The sequence below is a fragment of the Lissotriton vulgaris genome, chromosome 10, assembly GCF_964263255.1.
Source record: "Lissotriton vulgaris chromosome 10, aLisVul1.2, whole genome shotgun sequence".
Taxonomy (NCBI): domain Eukaryota; kingdom Metazoa; phylum Chordata; class Amphibia; order Caudata; family Salamandridae; genus Lissotriton; species Lissotriton vulgaris.
In genome coordinates this window covers 317550494-317571857 of record NC_141698.1, presented here as the reverse complement: position 1 = coordinate 317571857, position 21364 = coordinate 317550494, and the positions used below count along the sequence as shown (strand labels likewise).

Below are 21364 nucleotides of genomic sequence, written 5' to 3'. Positions count from 1 at the left end.
ATTATATGGTCTTGAAAGTCTTTTGGTACTAACAATTGAGGGGGATCTGTGGGCCCCGGGATTCGATACAAAAGTCCATTCCATATTTGGAAATGGGGAAACACCTGGGTATGTTCTGTCGGTCTTTGTCCCAGATAGGTTGCAAAAGCACATTGTTCATTTGAGTGAAACAAAAGTTACGATCAATCATCCATGGTTCAGGAGCTAGAAGGGCATTCTTGGGAACGGAGTCTTGGTCTCTTTTTAATTGGGTCAGCATGGTGTGGAACAGTTCTATGAAAGGAGGGTAATCCGTCCCTATGATGAGGTCTTCAGGTAGGTTAGGTAGTACTTCTACTACTATATTAGCGGATCCATTGGACGTGGATAGCTCCAGTCTAGCAACAGGGTACTGTTTAACATCCCCATGTACACATCTGATTTGTATGTATTTCTTGGGCAAGAGCCAGCAAGATAAAACAAGGTCTGCCCTAATAACGGATTGTTTACAGCCAGAGTCTAATAAGGCAGTTGTTGACTTTATGTTGATCTGTACACTTACAAGAAAGACGGGACCCATCTCCTGTGTGTAATATACGGGGGCATAATTGATCCCCATTGGTTTGTCTGATACTCTCTCCTATTTTTACAAAAACTGGCAATATGGCCCAATTCGCCGCATTCAAAACATTGGGGACCACACGGAAGTTGGAGGTCGAGTTTGATCTGGTTGGCTCTCCTGCTCTCATTGATTGTTCTGTTTCGTTTTAGTTCGGATGGAGGGTTGGCGGCTCTGGGGTTATGTCTGTGGGGTCTCTCCACTTCATGGGAGTAAATTCGGGGCTGAACTCATGAGAACAAAGTGGCCATTTCAACAGCTTGCTTACTAGTGAGTCCTGAATTCTGGCGTAACCACTGTTGAGTCTGGTGAGGAAGAGCTTCAATAAACTGTTCAAGACAGATTTTGTCCATGATTTCTTCCATGGTGTGATCGAGGGGTTTTAGCCATTTCTCAACGGCCATTCTCAGTTTGAAATATAACATTTTTGGGGTGTCACCAGGCTTGCCTGAATCGCAGTCTATAAGCTTCTTCGTCAAGACCTGCTCTGTCTAGTAGTACCTTCTTCACTTCCTCATAGGTGGCAGTCCCTTGAGGATTGGCAGTTTGAAATGCTGCCTGGGCATCTCCAGACAACAATGTGGCTAGATAAAACGGCCATCTTTCTAGGGGCCAGGACAGCCGTATTCTCCAAGTTTGTTAAAAAGGCGTCAAGATCATCGCCGGGTAGCAGTTTCTATAAAGTCACCATTGGGGCGTTGGACAAGATTGTTTTGTAATTTGTTGCCAAATGATCTGTCTGAGTTTTTAGAGTGTCCCAAAGCAACTCCCGATCGGCTTGAGCAGAAGTCATCTGGCATTCCTAAGCCCACTCGAGTTTTCGGTACCCTTGTACGAGGTGCTCTATCAAGGCTACCACTTTTTTTCAATGGTAGGGATTATGCCGGCATTCTCCAACCTTATGTGTCCAGATGCCTGTAACGGTTGCTAAAGAACTACTCAGGATGGTTTTAAAGTGTGTTATTACTTTGTTATTTAGTCGTATACAGTATCTTATTGTCAAGTGCGCCTAGTCTTTCGCTCAGGTGTTCCAACGTTGTCTTCTTTTTCAGATTCTGCAGAGTTCTTCCCCCCCCCAGCACCCTTGGCAGAAACAAAGAAGCATGTAAGTGTCTGCCCTTGTTTTTATATTTTTTCTCTTACTCTACAGAGGTAGGGGTTTGTCTGTTCAGCCCCCCCCCCCTTTTTTTGGCTTCTACTTTGCTCTCTCCCCTTTTCCCTTTTTTTTTCCCCTTCTTTAGGGTTTAGTTAGCGCCTTTCTTGGGGTGTCCTTATTATTTCTTTTCTATTCTGTGTTCTCTCTGCCCCTCCCTTATTTTATTGTCCACACTTCTCTTTATTTTTAGTTAGTCCTAATAGTGGTTTCTTAAAAACGGAGCAACGCTCCTCCTGGAGCGCGGCGGGAAGCTTCGGTTGGCTGGAGGCGAGGAGACTCCTTCTCGTCCGGGTCTTCCTGTATCCTTGCGGACAACACAGGCTCACTCTGTTCCAGTCCTTCCCCCGTTGCTCCTCGCGGACCTTATTGGCTGCCGTTTTCCCCAACGTTCTGTCCTTCTTCCCAGTCTTCTCTTCCTCCTTCCTCTTGGCGCATCTTTCTGGTTCTTTTTTGATCCGGGTCAGACGCGATGACGTGACTCCTCCCCTATGCCTGACTTCCGGGCCAGGCAAGGAGAAACAGACTGTCTGCTGCTGCACTGCCATCGCTGTTACCAGGTTGGTGGCAATGATGCAGGACCCTGAAGAGTCAGTGCATGATTTCTTTGATAGGCTAATGCAGGTTTACAGAAAGCACAGTGGAATTGGACTTCATTGCAGAGAACTTAAGTGGGTTTGTCTTGACCTTTGTTCTTGGTTTGCACCCTGAAATAAGGTATAGCAGAGTGTGATTTGTTGATGGACAAAATCACTCGATGAGATCCTTCAGTATGCAAAATACTGTTGTGACACTCGAGATGCCAATAAGAGAAAGATGAAGGAGAGATACGTGATCCCGTCTTTTCCACTTATATTAACTCACTCCAATAATTATACCTAACTCAAATTAACGTACCAGCACTCTGTACCTCCACCTCTACCCGAACTTTCAAAACTGACCTCAAATCTCTTCTCTTCCAAAGACACTTCTATAATTAATACAATGTTGTACATATGCATTCTATGCCTGGTCTAACCTAATACTTGTTTTTTTTTTTGTTTTTTTGGGTGGTATTGAATTTTCTTCTTCAACTATTTCATTTGTATCTGTAACGTGTAAGTATGTAAATCTCGTCATGTAACCTACTTGGTTCTATTGTGAAGCGCTCTGACACCTTTGGGTAAATTCCGCGATATATAAAAATGAATTAAATAAATACAAAAAAAATAAACGTAATACGCCACCACAATAAAATGGAGGAACATCTTTTGTTTCCTGAGAGCACGAGAGTAATCCTATAAAAATACACCAAATCTACAATAAATGTAACCCATTATTGTCCCTGCCAGCTATAAAGCGCCTCAACCCGTCGGCAGGGGTAGCAAGTGCTATATAAATACAATTTCAATACAAGTTTCTCAGGATGCCTTTGGACAATAAACTAACGACTCCAAAAGCTGAGTTGTCCGATACAATGGCGCCCTCTTCTGGAATACTCTACGAATTAGTTTTTTGCTTGTTCCGAAAACTTTAGAGAAACCTCTTCGTGCTCTGGAAGTAGTTTTTGCTGCCCCGGAAGAGTACTTTTGCCGTGTGAGATGGTAGTAATTCGCTTCCATTGTATGCGGGGCGCGCATTCCATGCAGGAGGATGCTGGCGGCCTGTCTGTTGCGGGCGCTGCGCCGTGTGCCACATGTGTCCGGCGCCGGTCACTGGAGGGGTTTGTCTTGTTTCCCGTTGGAGAACCGCGGCCTCCTGCGTATTGAAGGATCAGACACAGAGTCTTTTCTGCAGGGACTCCTCACGAATGACGTAGAACGCATGCGCACAGAGGAGAGCCGTGCGATCTACGCTCATCTACTCAATGTACAGGGCAGAACGCTCTATGACGTCATACTTTATAGGTGAGTAACAATTTACTCCAGAGTAACATTATGTGCAGTTGCAGCGTAATGACTGTGTTTTGCACCTATGATGAGTTTAATATATTATTGTAAGGTGAATTTACAGGACTTTAAATGGGACGGGTCCTGCCGGTGCTCATCACTGTCGGCACGGGTTTAAGTGGGCCGGGTCTCACCGGGTCTGAGCACAGGCAGTTTTTTTAGGAGGCCTCGAAACGGGTCTCTATTGGGCTCTGTTTTGTGCCGTGTCACCGGAGGTATGTTTTTTTCGAGCGTTATAGGGGAAGGGAAATTCTTTCAAGAGAGTCACTTTCTCTCTGGATTTCTCCTCTTTTCGGAACTAAGGAGCAGCAACATTGTTGTGGTGTCACCAGGGCTTTATGTCGAAGTTTTTTCAATATTATATACAATCCACAGTTGCTGCTTATTTATCTTATACAACTAACAACCATTGACAAAGCCAATAGTTCTGACTTATTGTACGTGTGATGCTACATGTATCATATATCTGGATGCAATGACAGAAACAACAAGATACCAGTCGGGCGGCACACTATGCTAAGCACAAACTTTTAGCGTTCGTGTTTTTAAGCCACGCCCTTAATTACTTTGGCCACACTCCCTTGAGAGACCCTCCAGTTTTTTCATCCCACTTAAAGCCCTGATTGTCGGACTCTTCACTTTTGCCCTCACCCTCGAGGTGAAAAAAAATCTTAACTCTGCAGCAGTACCACCTTCCAATGCCTCTGATGTAACTTCAAAGAGACTTGTTCTTTCAGTGTCTCTTCGTTTCAGAACTGAAGCATTTTCAATATTATATACCACGAAACCATAGTTCTTGCTTATTTTTTTTATGCAACTAAGAACCATTGACAAAGCCAATAGTCTTGGCTTGTTGAGGGGTACTGTTACTTGTTGCATTGCATATCCTGATGTAATGACAGAAGCACCTAATTATCAGTCGAGCGGTTCACTATGAAAAGTATATATTTTTGGCTTACGTGTTTTTAAGCCTTGCCCTTAATTACATTGGCCACGACCCTTTGAGAGACCCCTTCAGTTTTTTCATCCCACTTAAACCCCTGTGGATTCGGACTGGTATGTCATTCTGCGTTGATGCAGGGTGTACTGTGACGTCACGAGGGTCGGTCGGGGAGGAGACGCTCAGAAGTCTGGCGGGTGGAAGTAGTGCTTGTCGAAGATCATCCACCTTCGCCCTGTTTATGCGACCTACTGAAATAGCGACAGGGAAATGTTAAATCCCTTCTTTTGCCTATTGTTTGACACTGCAAAAATTATTATGAAAGCTAACCCCCCTTCCCCGTAACAGAAACTACATGTGAACTCGACAGTACAGACAATCATTCAAGCAGAGTGTTTTTTTGTAATCTTGACTAAACGTTTAATTTTGGGCTTCGGACGGCCAAGCCAGCCCCTCGTGAGGGGTAGTACGCAGTTGAAATGTTATAGTTTAATAAACACTCAACATTAACTGCTCTACTGGGGGAGGTTGAGTGACACGGGGCTTAACAGGGTCACCCCTCCCATGAAAACCCCTGCCTGCAGCACAAAGATAAGCAGTTGTAAAACTTACATAAGAACTGCGAACCCTGTCTCCAATGATGTCACGTGAGTGAGAAACACAGGACAACTCTATGAAGTTTACACCACTCCTTTGCTTTGACTATATTTGTTGGAAGGTTAGAGATTACAATTTTAACTTTATTCTCTTTTACAACTTAACAGTATTGCCGTTATGGTTTCTAATATGTGGTACATTTGTGTGATGGTTATGGTATTCTTAGCTAGCAGTGTGGTTTATGACGACTTTTTTTTACAGGCTGCGATTACCTATTTGTTTTTTGTATTTACGTATTTACTATGCACTCTGTTTACAACGGTGGCAAGGGATCAGAATTCCAGGATGAGAACTGTATTTGTTTATAACCAGTTTTATTTATTTATTTATTTATTTATTTATTCATAGTAGTTAATGTCAAAGAAAAGACATGTCCTGCCCAAAAATCACTTTACATTGCCCCCGATCTGGGGTAACATCAATACGCATTGTCTCATCTACCACTGCAGTGGCAGTTAGTTAATTGGGCCAAAATGTCTCCCCCAGCACCCCCATAATTTAGCATATTTACGCGGACAGCCACTGGCTGAGTAGATGGGCTTTTCCATCTTAGCTTACCAGCTCATAGCAGTGTGCCACGCAGAGATGCCAGGTGGCAGATTCGCGTTCCAATGACAAGCAATGAGCCAATTTGAGAATTAGCGTAGCAATGCCCCCCAGTGTATGTTCTCTAAACAGTACCCCCAGGTCCACCACAATGCCCAACAAGGCAACTCTAGGGGACAACTCCAAAGGCTTCTCTAGTACTCTGGCCATCACCATCTCCACGGCCTTCCAGTAATGCATTATCAGTGCTATGGCCAGACTATATGGTGTAAGTGCATCTGGTGCAGTGCATCGAGAGTACTCTGGCATAGCCCTTGCTACGAGCCTTCCACCACAGTTTGAGGGGGGCAGTCGCTTGTCTCTCCAATCAGCTTCATCCATTAGCCCTACCCAGGATTCCCAATTCTGTTTGGGGGAGACAAATTTGTCTGGGGTCCTAAACACCAAGGATATGTATATTTGTGAGACACCCCTTGTTTTCCCCACTCACCTATGAGTAGTTTAGCGTTGGGAGGATTGTATTCTTGAGGTGGGGGCTACAATTTTTTCCAGGTGGCAGGAGAGTGCGCGCCTTAGCTGTAGGTGTCTATGCAATTGAGTGGTAGAGACGGTGATGTGGGATCGCAGCTCCTGAAAAGTTTTCATGGAAGTCCCTTGCCATATATCTCCCAGGTAGGTCATTTCTATCTGTTCCATTTACCAAGTCCTTCTCACCTCGTCACATAGCAGAGCCAGTGCTCCTTCCACCGGAGGGTATGCTGTGTTGTTTTCTTCTCCCATCTAGAACTCTGAGCGTTGCTCGCCATATTAGGACTACCACTTTAGTGGGGTTAGGAAGGTGTTGGGCAAGTGAGCCTCTGTGGAGGACTTCGTTCAGGCCCAAGAGGGACAGTTCTAGCCCTTATGCCAGCCAGGTTCCCCCAAGGACCCACTCAACCTGTCATTTATCAGTATTGATAGTTGAGAAGTCCAGTAATAGAGCCATGCCCATATCCCCACTGTAGATCGATTAACTGCATTTATCTAGGACAATTTGGGGCGGATGTCCGGCCCAGAGGAAGGAGTGAATCAAGTCAGTGAGTTTTCAGAACCAGGATGCGTGGATTGTCAGCAGAAAGATTTGCAGGACATAGAGGAATGGGCAGGGCCATCATTTTGAAAAATTATACCCTGCCTAGGAGTGGGAGCTGTGCCCATTTGTGGAAGTTACACTTCATACGGGTTAAAAGGGGGACAACATTAAAGCTCCAGGTCAGGCTTGGTTCCACTGAAACATGTATACCCAAGTACTGGAAACAACGTTGAATGGGGATGGAAGTATGCACATAACACACACCACACAATATAATATATTGAGGAGGGCCCAAGGGCTAGTTTAACGACCACTAAGGTACATGCCCCACACAGAAATACCTAAGTAACCAAAGGTACCTAGTAGTCAAAAAGGAGTCTGTCACCCAAAACCACACCGTAGACGCAGTGCAGACAACGCCCAAAGGAACACAGAACACCCGATAGTGAGAGAAAGCAAGGCCACGTTAGGACTCAAGGACAAGTGGAAAAAATTCCCATCAGAGGCCACACTGTACCGCCCTCGTTGTACATCATTTGGGATCTCCCAGCCCAGGAGACTCAACACAGCGGCCGGCAGACACTACCAGTGCCGAGGTTAAAATGTGGGAGGGTGGTTACACATGAAAGTACGTGGCAACTGAAAAAGCAGTGTGAGGTGAGAGACAAGTAGATAGTGAGTGTTAAAATTAGGTAAGCTGGGTAGAAAATCAGAGTTTATTAGTTACTCCCAGTCCCTAAGGCTAAAAAATAATGTGCAAAAGGCGGTGTAGGAATTAATAACCGCGCAGAGTAGTGGTCGACATGTTTCAGCATCAGTGAAAGAAGTTTTCATGCATTCTTCAGGACCAAGATTTAAAACTACTGCTTATAGTGAAGGGTAAAAGATATCACCTGCGACGATCAGGTTATGCTCAACCAAGGACTGTTATTGCATCGCATCAGACAGGGGATCCAAAGGGAGACAGACAGAGAACATGAAATTGGAGAAAGTTAGTGATTTACTTTCCCGCGTTTTTTTGAAATTTTCACAAACAGAATACTGCTTAGTAAGGTCACAGCTCTATACATTTGCAATAGGTAGCACTCACCCATAATAGATGGTTGAGAAGCTTCACCCCACCTGGCTGCGGCTCAGGTATGAGGAGCACCGCTCTATAGTAGAAGAATTGAATGAAAGAAAATGCTTATTTTGAATCCATCGTTGGTAGATGGAAGATATCACCGAACAAAAAACTGTCTTTGCTGATTAATTTATCACAGAGCACGCTGGTTAGAAAACCTGCCAATAATCTATTGTATTATATAACCTATTGGTGTGGTTTTAAGGATTGACTGGTTATGTCGAAGCCTGTTACCGGCGTGATCGGGATGTTAAGCTACGCCGTGTACAATGGTTTTCACACTGCTCACCTGTCCGTCGGTGTCTCCTGACAGTCATCCGAGCTGTCTGGGGAGGCACTGATTGTGAGACTCGCTTTGTGTTATATACTGTTATTCAGGTGAACGAGTCACATGACAGGCAGAGACCTCGTGATCACTAGTGCTGACGGGAAATGTAGTTCCCACGGTGTCCGGTATTGTAGTTTTCTACAGAACTACGGTGTGCGGTATTGTAGTTTTCTACAGAACTACGGTGTGTGATCATGAATGTGGCTGAGAGAGACTGGTTAATCTAAATATGACCATTTAGAGAGACATCCATGGAATAGGCTCATTTAGTCCAGCTTTATCACTATTGAGTCGGTACACCCATTTCTGTTCGATCTTAAACAGAAAACGGCTGACATCTGGACAAGACTCGGGAATATGTGGTTGTTCCAGGACTGTCCAGTGAAACTCATTGGGACCGTGTCCTTTCTCTAGGAAGTGTGCGGTCAGACGAGTGGCTTGTTTGCGACAACGCACCGTACTTTTGTGCTCTTGTATCCTTGTCCTCACCTTCCTGGTGGTCATACCGACGTATTGCAGTTTGCAGGGACAGGTGATCAGGTAAATTAAGTTGTTGCTATTGCAATTTGTAAACCTGGTTTGAATCCAAGGTCGATTCGTGCCAATATCTACACTCGTAGATTTGTTGGTTTGTGGGCACACTGTGCATGCTCCGCACGGATGGTGGCCTTGGACAGGTGGTAAGTCCCACAAGGTACCTACTTGCCTAGGTTCTTTACTAGGTGGACGTGTATGGACTAACTGGTCCTTCAGATTTCTTCCCCTTTTGTAGGCGAAGAGGGGTAACTGGATATCATCTCCGCCAGTCTTCAGGATCGCCCAATGTTTCTTCACGATTTTCTGAACCTGATTGGATCTGGTATTGAAGGTATTTACGAACGTTATGCGATTCGTCTTCTCTTTGGGTGGCTGTATCTCAAGCAGAGCTTCCCGATTATTGTTTGATGCCCTCTTTTTGGATTTCCGTATTATTTTCTTTGGGTAGTTCTTCGCAACCAACTGTTGTTCAAGATTGTTCGAATGGCTTTTGAATGCTTCTTTGTTCGAGCAGTTCCGTTGAACCCTCAGGAATTGGCCAAATGGCAAGTTGTCTCTCAGGGCGCGTGGATGACAGCTGTCGTATCTCAGTAGGGCATTGCGTGCCATGGGTTTTCGGTATAGTTCTGATTCCAAGCCACTTGGGGTTACATTAATCCTCAAGTCCAGGAAAGCCAATGAAGTACGACTGGATTCAATAGTGAACCTCAAAAACGTATTTCTGTTGTTGAGCCAACCGTGGAAGGACTGAAGATTTTCTTCTGTCCCTCGCCAGACCACCAAAATATCATCAATATAGCGCTTCCAAACATGTAGGCACTGTAGATATGGATTCGTTGGTGTGAAGACATCTTGTTGTTCAAAGTTATGGACATACAAATTCGCTAAGCTCGGCGCAAAGACACTACCCATGCTGGTCCCAGATGTCTGTAGGTAGGTAGTGTCTTCAAAGCGAAAATAGTTTTCTTTCATGGCAATTTCTGCCAGTGTCATGATGAATCGTACTGGTGTGATCGATTGGTGGTTGCTTTGCTCGAGAAGATTTCCTACAACCTCCAAAGTCTCGGTCTGCGGGATGGAGGTGTAGAGTGATTCCACATCAAATGACACAAGTATGTCGGTTTCACTGTTGAACAATATGGTAGGAAGAAGTCTCAAAACATCTTTGGTGTCCTGGAGGTATGTAGGCATAGCTTTAACCATGGGGTTGAGAAAATGGTCCACAAAGGTTGATAGAGGCTCGAGTACTCCTCAAACAATGGATCCCTGAACAACCCCCCGAGAGGGCGTGGAAACCGCAGAAACTGGAGAGCATCCACAAAATTTCAATGGCTTCCAACCCTGGTGGCCAGCCAACCCATGGATGTTTGGAGCACCCTATCCTCCGCAGATGGGCCCATATGGCCAACCTCAACCACAACAAGGCCCTGGAGCGTTTCCTTTTTTAGGGTTTGGCCAGAACCGAGGCAGAGGAAGGAAGAGACAGGGTGCAACACCCCAAGTACATTGGAGTCCGGCGCCGCAATCCAGAATGGATCTCCGGAGCGGGAAGAAAGTCCCACCAGAAACGGCAGGAACGAGCAACACAACAGCCTCGTAATAAACCTCAGCTCCCACAACCTGTCACCCAAAGAAGAAGCTGTCCTAAACAAAGGTTTGGGCTTCGTAACAACTCAGAAAGGAGACCCCTTCCTAGCACAGGTGGAGCTGGCTAAACTGTTCAGAAAAATAAGGTTACATTATTTCTTCTTAAAACCTGCGAACACTGATTCCATCGAGCTGGACAGGAACACCGGTCTAAGAAAACCCTCCACTTTCAACCCACCAATTGTCGGTTTACCATCTAAAGTTCAGACCTTCGAAACAGCAGTAGAGAACGACATCAAGCACCTCTATCAAAGCAACAACAGATCCTTCATGAATCTGTCAAGAGACGAACAAGCGGCTCTACGATCGCTGGCTTCAAATGAACAAATCATTATAAAACCAGCCGATAAAGGCGGAGCGATAGTGATCCAAGACACTGAAACATACAGGAATGAGTGTCTCAGACAACTTGGAGATCGGAGATCTTACCAGCCCTTGAGTGAAGATCCCACTGAAAGATTACGAGCGAAGATTGCTAATCTGGTAGAAGAAGCTACAGCTGAAAGTTGGATTACCCCACAAGAGGGACAATTCCTCATGACAACTCACCCGACTATACCATACTTCTACTGCCTACCAAAAGTCCACAAGCCACAAAGACCGCCACCAGGAAGGCCTATTATTTCAGGAATCGGGTCAGTACTCGAGCCTCTATCAACCTTTGTGGACCATTTTCTCAACCCCATGGTTAAAGCTATGCCTACATACCTCCAGGACACCAAAGATGTTTTGAGACTTCTTCCTACCATATTGTTCAACAGTGAAACCGACATACTTGTGTCATTTGATGTGGAATCACTCTACACCTCCATCCCGCAGACCGAGACTTTGGAGGTTGTAGGAAATCTTCTCGAGCAAAGCAACCACCAATCGATCACACCAGTACGATTCATCATGACACTGGCAGAAATTGCCATGAAAGAAAACTATTTTCGCTTTGAAGACACTACCTACCTACAGACATCTGGGACCAGCATGGGTAGTGTCTTTGCGCCGAGCTTAGCGAATTTGTATGTCCATAACTTTGAACAACAAGATGTCTTCACACCAACGAATCCATATCTACAGTGCCTACATGTTTGGAAGCGCTATATTGATGATATTTTGGTGGTCTGGCGAGGGACAGAAGAAAATCTTCAGTCCTTCCACGGTTGGCTCAACAACAGAAATACGTTTTTGAGGTTCACTATTGAATCCAGTCGTACTTCATTGGCTTTCCTGGACTTGAGGATTAATGTAACCCCAAGTGGCTTGGAATCAGAACTATACCGAAAACCCATGGCACGCAATGCCCTACTGAGATACGACAGCTGTCATCCACGCGCCCTGAGAGACAACTTGCCATTTGGCCAATTCCTGAGGGTTCAACGGAACTGCTCGAACAAAGAAGCATTCAAAAGCCATTCGAACAATCTTGAACAACAGTTGGTTGCGAAGAACTACCCAAAGAAAATAATACGGAAATCCAAAAAGAGGGCATCAAACAATAATCGGGAAGCTCTGCTTGAGATACAGCCACCCAAAGAGAAGACGAATCGCATAACGTTCGTAAATACCTTCAATACCAGATCCAATCAGGTTCAGAAAATCGTGAAGAAACATTGGGCGATCCTGAAGACTGGCGGAGATGATATCCAGTTACCCCTCTTCGCCTACAAAAGGGGAAGAAATCTGAAGGACCAGTTAGTCCATACACGTCCACCTAGTAAAGAACCTAGGCAAGTAGGTACCTTGTGGGACTTACCACCTGTCCAAGGCCACCATCCGTGCGGAGCATGCACAGTGTGCCCACAAACCAACAAATCTACGAGTGTAGATATTGGCACGAATCGACCTTGGATTCAAACCAGGTTTACAAATTGCAATAGCAACAACTTAATTTACCTGATCACCTGTCCCTGCAAACTGCAATACGTCGGTATGACCACCAGGAAGGTGAGGACAAGGATACAAGAGCACAAAAGTACGGTGCGTTGTCGCAAACAAGCCACTCGTCTGACCGCACACTTCCTAGAGAAAGGACACGGTCCCAATGAGTTTCACTGGACAGTCCTGGAACAACCACATATTCCCGAGTCTTGTCCAGATGTCAGCCGTTTTCTGTTTAAGATCGAACAGAAATGGGTGTACCGACTCAATAGTGATAAAGCTGGACTAAATGAGCCTATTCCATGGATGTCTCTCTAAATGGTCATATTTAGATTAACCAGTCTCTCTCAGCCACATTCATGATCACACACCGTAGTTCTGTAGAAAACTACAATACCGCACACCGTAGTTCTGTAGAAAACTACAATACCGGACACCGTGGGAACTACATTTCCCGTCAGCACTAGTGATCACGAGGTCTCTGCCTGTCATGTGACTCGTTCACCTGAATAACAGTATATAACACAAAGCGAGTCTCACAATCAGTGCCTCCCCAGACAGCTCGGATGACTGTCAGGAGACACCGACGGACAGGTGAGCAGTGTGAAAACCATTGTACACGGCGTAGCTTAACATCCCGATCACGCCGGTAACAGGCTTCGACATAACCAGTCAATCCTTAAAACCACACCAATAGGTTATATAATACAATAGATTATTGGCAGGTTTTCTAACCAGCGTGCTCTGTGATAAATTAATCAGCAAAGACAGTTTTTTGTTCGGTGATATCTTCCATCTACCAACGATGGATTCAAAATAAGCATTTTCTTTCATTCAATTCTTCTACTATAGAGCGGTGCTCCTCATACCTGAGCCGCAGCCAGGTGGGGTGAAGCTTCTCAACCATCTATTATGGGTGAGTGCTACCTATTGCAAATGTATAGAGCTGTGACCTTACTAAGCAGTATTCTGTTTGTGAAAATTTCAAAAAAACGCGGGAAAGTAAATCACTAACTTTCTCCAATTTCATGTTCTCTGTCTGTCTCCCTTTGGATCCCCTGTCTGATGCGATGCAATAACAGTCCTTGGTTGAGCATAACCTGATCGTCGCAGGTGATATCTTTTACCCTTCACTATAAGCAGTAGTTTTAAATCTTGGTCCTGAAGAATGCATGAAAACTTCTTTCACTGATGCTGAAACATGTCGACCACTACTCTGCGCGGTTATTAATTCCTACACCGCCTTTTGCACATTATTTTTTAGCCTTAGGGACTGGGAGTAACTAATAAACTCTGATTTTCTACCCAGCTTACCTAATTTTAACACTCACTATCTACTTGTCTCTCACCTCACACTGCTTTTTCAGTTGCCACGTACTTTCATGTGTAACCACCCTCCCACATTTTAACCTCGGCACTGGTAGTGTCTGCCGGCCGCTGTGTTGAGTCTCCTGGGCTGGGAGATCCCAAATGATGTACAACGAGGGCGGTACAGTGTGGCCTCTGATGGGAATTTTTTCCACTTGTCCTTGAGTCCTAACGTGGCCTTGCTTTCTCTCACTATCGGGTGTTCTGTGTTCCTTTGGGCGTTGTCTGCACTGCGTCTACGGTGTGGTTTTGGGTGACAGACTCCTTTTTGACTACTAGGTACCTTTGGTTACTTAGATGGAAGTATGCAAACAACTGGATCTGAGTCACCTTTGAGGGGGACCAGTAGAGATTTGGCCCAGTCGGTATGAAGGCCCAATGCTTCCTCATAAAGAGATGGGATCCGCATCATGTGTGGTCCCAATTAATGGGGTTTTGTTCTTCTGCATAAAGAGACATCCGTCATTCTCCTCCATCGTCAACCCTGTAACCATGTGTCCCATCTGAGGAGCAGAGCCAAAGACTCCATCGCCAGGGCAAAGAGGAGGGGCAACAAGGGGCAGTCTTGCCTGGTTCCTCTGCAGACTGGGAAGGGGTCAGAGAGTGTCTCATTAATGTGTACTTGAGCTGAGGGGGAGAAGTACAGGGGCACCACATATCAACGGAATCATGTCCCAAAGGCCATGCATCCTAATATCCCATTGAGGAAGGACCAATCGGTGGAATCAAATGCTTTCTCAAAGTTGACAAGGAGAAGGGCACATGGGTCTTGGACTTTGTGGATGTGAAATAATGCCAGTTGCAGACGTCTGGTGCAGTGCTTCATATTGCATCCAGGTATAAAGCCACATTGATCCGGGTGAACTAGACCCGGGAACACCCGAAGGAGCTTGAGTCGGATGCTTTTGCAAAGATTTAGATTTTGGTATTGATTAATGATCTAGGTGAGGACCAGTGCTCCGAGGCACACTGGTTTATGGATTACTACTATGGTAGAGAGCTCTATCCAGCAGAGAATGCCACGTTTAGATTCCTCCGGACACTTTCTCCTTTTCCAGCAGCAGCACTTTCCCGAAGTCCTCCATTGGGTTTGACGCCGGTGTCTGACGCCACTTCACACCCGGCTTCCTTGGGATAGGTAACTTGAGTACCACGGTATCTACAGAGGGTTGGCTCTCCAACCTTCTGTCTTCCACAGGGTTTCCTCATGGTCCATTGGAATGGTCCTTAATCTTTTACATTCTAACCGCGACTTGTACGGAGCACACAGTCGCTTTCACACACTGCACACGCTCTCCTTGGGGTCCCTATCTACTTACCTTGAGTGGTTCTTTGGGTCCCCAGCAACTCTACGTACTCTCAACATTGTCCTGACTCGAGTCGTGGCTCTTATACCACTTTCTTAGTATATTGTTTGGTCCCCCTGGGGTCCACTGTGTATTAGTGCTATTTACTGTGATTTATTTGCTTAAGTAATGTGTGCTTTGTGTCTGTCTCCGTGTAGGAGATACTGTAACATACTAGATAGTGTTGTATAATAAATACATATTTTTATGAATACTTTATGTGGTTCTCTTTCATTTAATCTAAACTATAAGATTGCATTCTGGTAAAACAAGCTGCTTTACACTCCAAGACTAAGCCTGAAGGCTGCTCTCCACAGCTACCCCTTGGATAGCTTTCTAAAGTTGTCTAAGACCTCTTAAATCACCACAAGTGTTGTCTGGACTGGTGCAAGGATCCAACTTACATTAGTGGACATTAAATACCAGGCCAGCCTCTCACACTGGGGCACAGCAGTAGAGGGGAGCCGCAGGGTCTCAGGATCGAGGGAAGGCAGGAACACCTCATTGTGCGTCCTCAGCAATTGCCTTTTCTTTTATGGGATCCTGTACGAGGTCTCTGATTCAGACCTGCCCAGTGGCCAGTCCACCGTTTCTCAGCTGGTAGAGTAGGAAGGGCAAAAGGAGGGGGCAGCCACACCACTCGCCAATCCAGCGTGAAACAGATTTTTCCCTAATATGCAGCTCCTGGCTCTCTCAGATGTAGGTCTCCGCGCAGCTTGTAGGGGGCTCCACATCAGCCGCCAAGAGCCTGGTCTTGTCCTTGCAGGAGAAACACTGGCACATCCACCGCTCAGTCTGTGCTGCCCAGGGGGCACAGGGTTGAACTCTGTGCCGGGAGGTTCTTCAGTGCTTCCTAAGGGGTGACGGGGCGCAAGGCCGCCCTCTCTGCTCGCAACATCAGGGCCCAGCTTCTGGGGAGTCCTCGTCAGGAAACCAACAGGTGGGAATGAGGCAGTAAAGCATTGGCTTTTGTAGTTTGGTTTGCCCTGTTCCCATCATGCACTGGGACAGGAACAGACTAATTTGCATACAGCCAGGTTCTGAAACTGGGATGGTGCAGTGAGCTAAAAAACGGTGTTGGATCTAGCCCTGATCTCTTGACTGGGTGAGAGCTTTCTGCTTAATTCAGAGACTCTGTCCCTCACCACCCCTTGTTGTAAATATTTTTGTCCACCCTAAGCGTGGAAGGGTATTCTCAGATGTGAGACCCTTGCTCATTGCACCATCAGGATTCAAGCAAACCGGGCCGAAGACGGCTGTAATGCCAGAAACCGGTCCCCGGGAGCTTGTTTCCTTCCCAGTGTAAGAATTGGCTTTTGTAGTTTGGTTTGCCCTGTTCCCATCATGCACTGGGACAGGAACAGACTAATTTGCATACAGCCAGGTTCTGAAACTGGGATGGTGCAGTGAGCTAAAAAACGGTGTTGGATCTAGCCCTGATCTCTTGACTGGGTGAGAGCTTTCTGCTTAATTCAGAGACTCTGTCCCTCACCACCCCTTGTTGTAAATATTTTTGTCCACCCTAAGCGTGGAAGGGTATTCTCAGATGTGAGACCCTTGCTCATTGCACCATCAGGATTCAAGCAAACCGGGCCGAAGACGGCTGTAATGCCAGAAACCGGTCCCCGGGAGCTTGTTTCCTTCCCAGTGTAAGAATTGGCTTTTGTAGTTTGGTTTGCCCTGTTCCCATCATGCACTGGGACAGGAACAGACTAATTTGCATACAGCCAGGTTCTGAAACTGGGATGGTGCAGTGAGCTAAAAAACGGTGTTGGATCTAGCCCTGATCTCTTGACTGGGTGAGAGCTTTCTGCTTAATTCAGAGACTCTGTCCCTCACCACCCCTTGTTGTAAATATTTTTGTCCACCCTAAGCGTGGAAGGGTATTCTCAGATGTGAGACCCTTGCTCATTGCACCATCAGGATTCAAGCAAACCGGGCCGAAGACGGCTGTAATGCCAGAAACCGGTCCCCGGGAGCTTGTTTCCTTCCCAGTGTAAGAATTGGCTTTTGTAGTTTGGTTTGCCCTGTTCCCATCATGCACTGGGACAGGAACAGACTAATTTGCATACAGCCAGGTTCTGAAACTGGGATGGTGCAGTGAGCTAAAAAACGGTGTTGGATCTAGCCCTGATCTCTTGACTGGGTGAGAGCTTTCTGCTTAATTCAGAGACTCTGTCCCTCACCACCCCTTGTTGTAAATATTTTTGTCCACCCTAAGCGTGGAAGGGTATTCTCAGATGTGAGACCCTTGCTCATTGCACCATCAGGATTCAAGCAAACCGGGCCGAAGACGGCTGTAATGCCAGAAACCGGTCCCCGGGAGCTTGTTTCCTTCCCAGTGTAAGAATTGGCTTTTGTAGTTTGGTTTGCCCTGTTCCCATCATGCACTGGGACAGGAACAGACTAATTTGCATACAGCCAGGTTCTGAAACTGGGATGGTGCAGTGAGCTAAAAAACGGTGTTGGATCTAGCCCTGATCTCTTGACTGGGTGAGAGCTTTCTGCTTAATTCAGAGACTCTGTCCCTCACCACCCCTTGTTGTAAATATTTTTGTCCACCCTAAGCGTGGAAGGGTATTCTCAGATGTGAGACCCTTGCTCATTGCACCATCAGGATTCAAGCAAACCGGGCCGAAGACGGCTGTAATGCCAGAAACCGGTCCCCGGGAGCTTGTTTCCTTCCCAGTGTAAGAATTGGCTTTTGTAGTTTGGTTTGCCCTGTTCCCATCATGCACTGGGACAGGAACAGACTAATTTGCATACAGCCAGGTTCTGAAACTGGGATGGTGCAGTGAGCTAAAAAACGGTGTTGGATCTAGCCCTGATCTCTTGACTGGGTGAGAGCTTTCTGCTTAATTCAGAGACTCTGTCCCTCACCACCCCTTGTTGTAAATATGGTAGAGTGGGAAGGGCAAAAGGAGGGGGCAGCCACACCACTCGCCAATCCAGCGTGAAACAGATTTTTCCCTAATATGCAGCTCCTGGCTCTCTCAGATGTAGGTCTCCGCGCAGCTTGTAGGGGGCTCCACATCAGCCGCCAAGAGCCTGGTCTTGTCCTTGCAGGAGAAACACTGGCACATCCACCGCTCAGTCTGTGCTGCCCAGGGGGCACAGGGTTGAACTCTGTGCCGGGAGGTTCTTCAGTGCTTCCTAAGGGGTGACGGGGCGCAAGGCCGCCCTCTCTGCTCGCAACATCAGGGCCCAGCTTCTGGGGAGTCCTCGTCAGGAAACCAACAGGTGGGAATGAGGCAGTAAAGCAGCAGAGCCCCCTGGAATGTCTGGGGGTCCAGGAGGTACGGCGCCAGTGTCTGATAAATTAGGATTTTCCTGAGGCCCTGGGAGCTCTTTTAAAAGGCATGCACCATTCCAGCTACTTCAGCCATGCTCTACCTCCAGGGTGAGAACTTTGAGAGCAGTAAAACCTTCTCTCCCAGCCCATAGACACCTCAGATAATAAAGTATATATAGGGGTGATGTGGGACATTCTCCTTTATATGATTCAGGGTGTTTTATAGTATTTAGTGATATCATTTTATTGCATTCCTCTCAGCATCAAAAGGTGTAAGTCCTTGACTGATACCAGTGGTAGAACCTATAGCAGATATAACAAACATTGGGAAAGCCAATTTGCATGGCTTTCCTTTGCCAACCTATGTAAAAAAAAGACATTCACAAATGCTGTTTAGATGTGTTGCATGCACCAATGTAGTTCAGCACATTAAAGCCTGACCTGTTCGATTTCTCAATGCTAGAAAAAAGTAACAAACGAGGATTGTTTTGTATGCACGAGCATATTGGTGATAAATAATTGATTGTGCTAAATATTGTGACAAATAATTGTAATCTTCAGATGTAAAATAGTCCCTTGTGCATTCCAATGGAAGCACTTCCTGTAAGGTTGGATGATGAGCCAAATAGCCAATAGCATGAGGTGAGAGGGTTATACTCCGCAGGGCAGAGCCAAAACCAACTATTTATAGTTTAAAGAATTGGTAACAATAGGTGTTACAGCAGGCTGTACTTTCAAGTCAGACCTAATAAGACAACACTTGAATGGTATCTTATATTCCAAGTGTCAAGTTGGAAACAAGAGAGGGTTCCATTCATACACCCTTGTTGACAATATTTAGTGGCAAAAATATCACTATGACGGTAACAGTGTCGTCCCTCCTGTCTTCTACTAATGACCCTTTTTGTGTGGCAATGTAGGGTACTGCACCACGGATCTCCGTGCCTGCTGTTATCAACAAATTTATAAGTGACCAGAAAATCTCTCAGTAAAATATAACAACATTTAATTGGTCAGGAAATTAACTTGTGAGATTGAGAAACAAAGTGAGATATTACAGTGTTGACACAGCAAAGGAAACTAGCGCTTAAGAAGACATGGTTTCACCCATTAATGTCTTTGTGTCATTAGCTGTTATATTCATAATCTAAAACATACAAAGGAGCAGACCAGGTCTGAAAACAGTGTGTAACTATAATGTTAACCGTGAGGCACTAGAGGTGAGTGTATGTAGACCAAGGGCTGTACACATAACTAATAAATTTATTGAGACTATTGGTCACAAAAGGCTAAGGTAATTCCCATCAGACCACCCATGTGGTGGAGTTTACGTCACGTGGGACTTACTTATCTTACCACCCCACGTTTGACCATATAGTGTCAATGCGTAAGGGGTTGTCAAGAACATGGTCTTGTTGTGACACCCTGAAGTGATGTAAATATAGTGCAGTGCTCCAAAAGTGATGAGTTAAAATTGACTACCAAGGCTTCGCAGAGCGTTGTCAAAGGAAGGAAACCCAGTGTCAAAAATTAAAAACACGCCAAGTAGTGAGACTACTCTCTGGCGCTATGCAGTATGGTCGACATGTTTCAGCTATAAGAGCAATTTGCCCAGCTTTCTTCAGGACCCTTAACAATAACAAATAGCTACTGCAACTCCATATGATGTGTTCAGTGTGGGATAACAGTAATGTATTACTACAACATTACATATATACCAGGAACTTGTGTGTTCAAACGTCCACTGGAGAAAAATAAAAAGTGTCTTCTTCCTATCGAGAAAAAAGAACACAAAAACAATGTGTCAGACATCAGCCAAAGCCACACATCCACCCAGTGTGCACACTCAGAAAACTTACAGACACACCTGCAGAAGTATTTACATTCTGCATCGTAACAAGCATATTAGCTTAATCACTTTGAGGCATTTCCTCTCGGTGATACTCACCCAGCTTTGTGTGGGTGACGGCCTCACCTCACCCGGCAACCGCTCGGGAGTATGAGGCCCCGCTCTATAGTGTAGAAACAAAGGACACAGTAAGCATACAACTTTACAGTGCCCAACCTAATAGTACTACACAAAACCTAACAAACGTGTGATAGTAGACTCAATGTCACACCCAACACTAACCAACCTAGAGATTAACAGGAGGTACATAGAGATCACACAACTAGTGATCCCAAATATAAATCAGTACACTGACATTGCTGTGTATTTTTATTATGTTTAAGGAGACTACTTTGGAATTGATGTATATACTCAACCCATACACAAAGTTGATAGAAAAAACAATACCTTATAAGGATATATATAAAGATGGAGGAGACTGAAGGCTTAATTAAACACTCCAGAACATTTGCATGAAGGGAGAAGACTGAACAGCCCCTCATAATAGCTACCTGGGCCCATTATATTCATGGGATCTATGTAAAGATGGTTCAAAGGCAAAATCCCTGACCCTAAAATAGATTATTCAGGCGGGATTATAGCGGGTCCAAATGGACTCGCCGTTGTGAAAGTAAATGGATAATCCCAAGCAGGACTTCCACTAAGTCTAATGCGAGCACTCAGCCACTAACCTGTCCGTCGGTGCCATCGCTTCATGTCCGAGCGGAAGTGGAGGTGGAAGAGATAGTGTTCTGCCTCTTTAAGTAGCTTTTGTTTAGTGGGTAAAAAGAGTGTGTCGTCGAATAAAACGACACTCGCGAGAGGTCGCGTTTCGGGGAGCCGCTACTCTATGCGCGCATGCGTGGAGAAGATTTTAACCATGCCTGTGTATTCGCTCGCACGCGCATGCGCGAAGGACGCCAGCTACGCATGCGTGGTGACCATGTCTTGCCAAGGATCGAAAAATAAATGATGCTGCTCATGTTGGACAAGCAAGGTCCATGAAGAATGTACATGGCGCTTGGTTGGCTAGGAGAAATCAAGATCCCATATATACCCCTCTACGGGAGAC

At 45.6% G+C, this 21364-nt stretch overlaps 1 protein-coding gene across 1 annotated transcript in view; it reads left to right on the top strand.

The window, feature by feature from the left end:
- The first annotated feature begins 3312 nt into the window (after positions 1-3312).
- IBA57 (iron-sulfur cluster assembly factor IBA57) overlaps positions 3313-21364 on the top strand; it is a 99231-nt gene continuing 81179 nt past the window's right edge. The window contains exon 1 of the mRNA XM_086941079.1: positions 3313-3637. Within this exon, the coding sequence (XP_086797205.1) occupies positions 3384-3637 (254 nt within the window). The 5' untranslated portion in view covers positions 3313-3383. The remainder of the gene's footprint in view (positions 3638-21364) is intronic.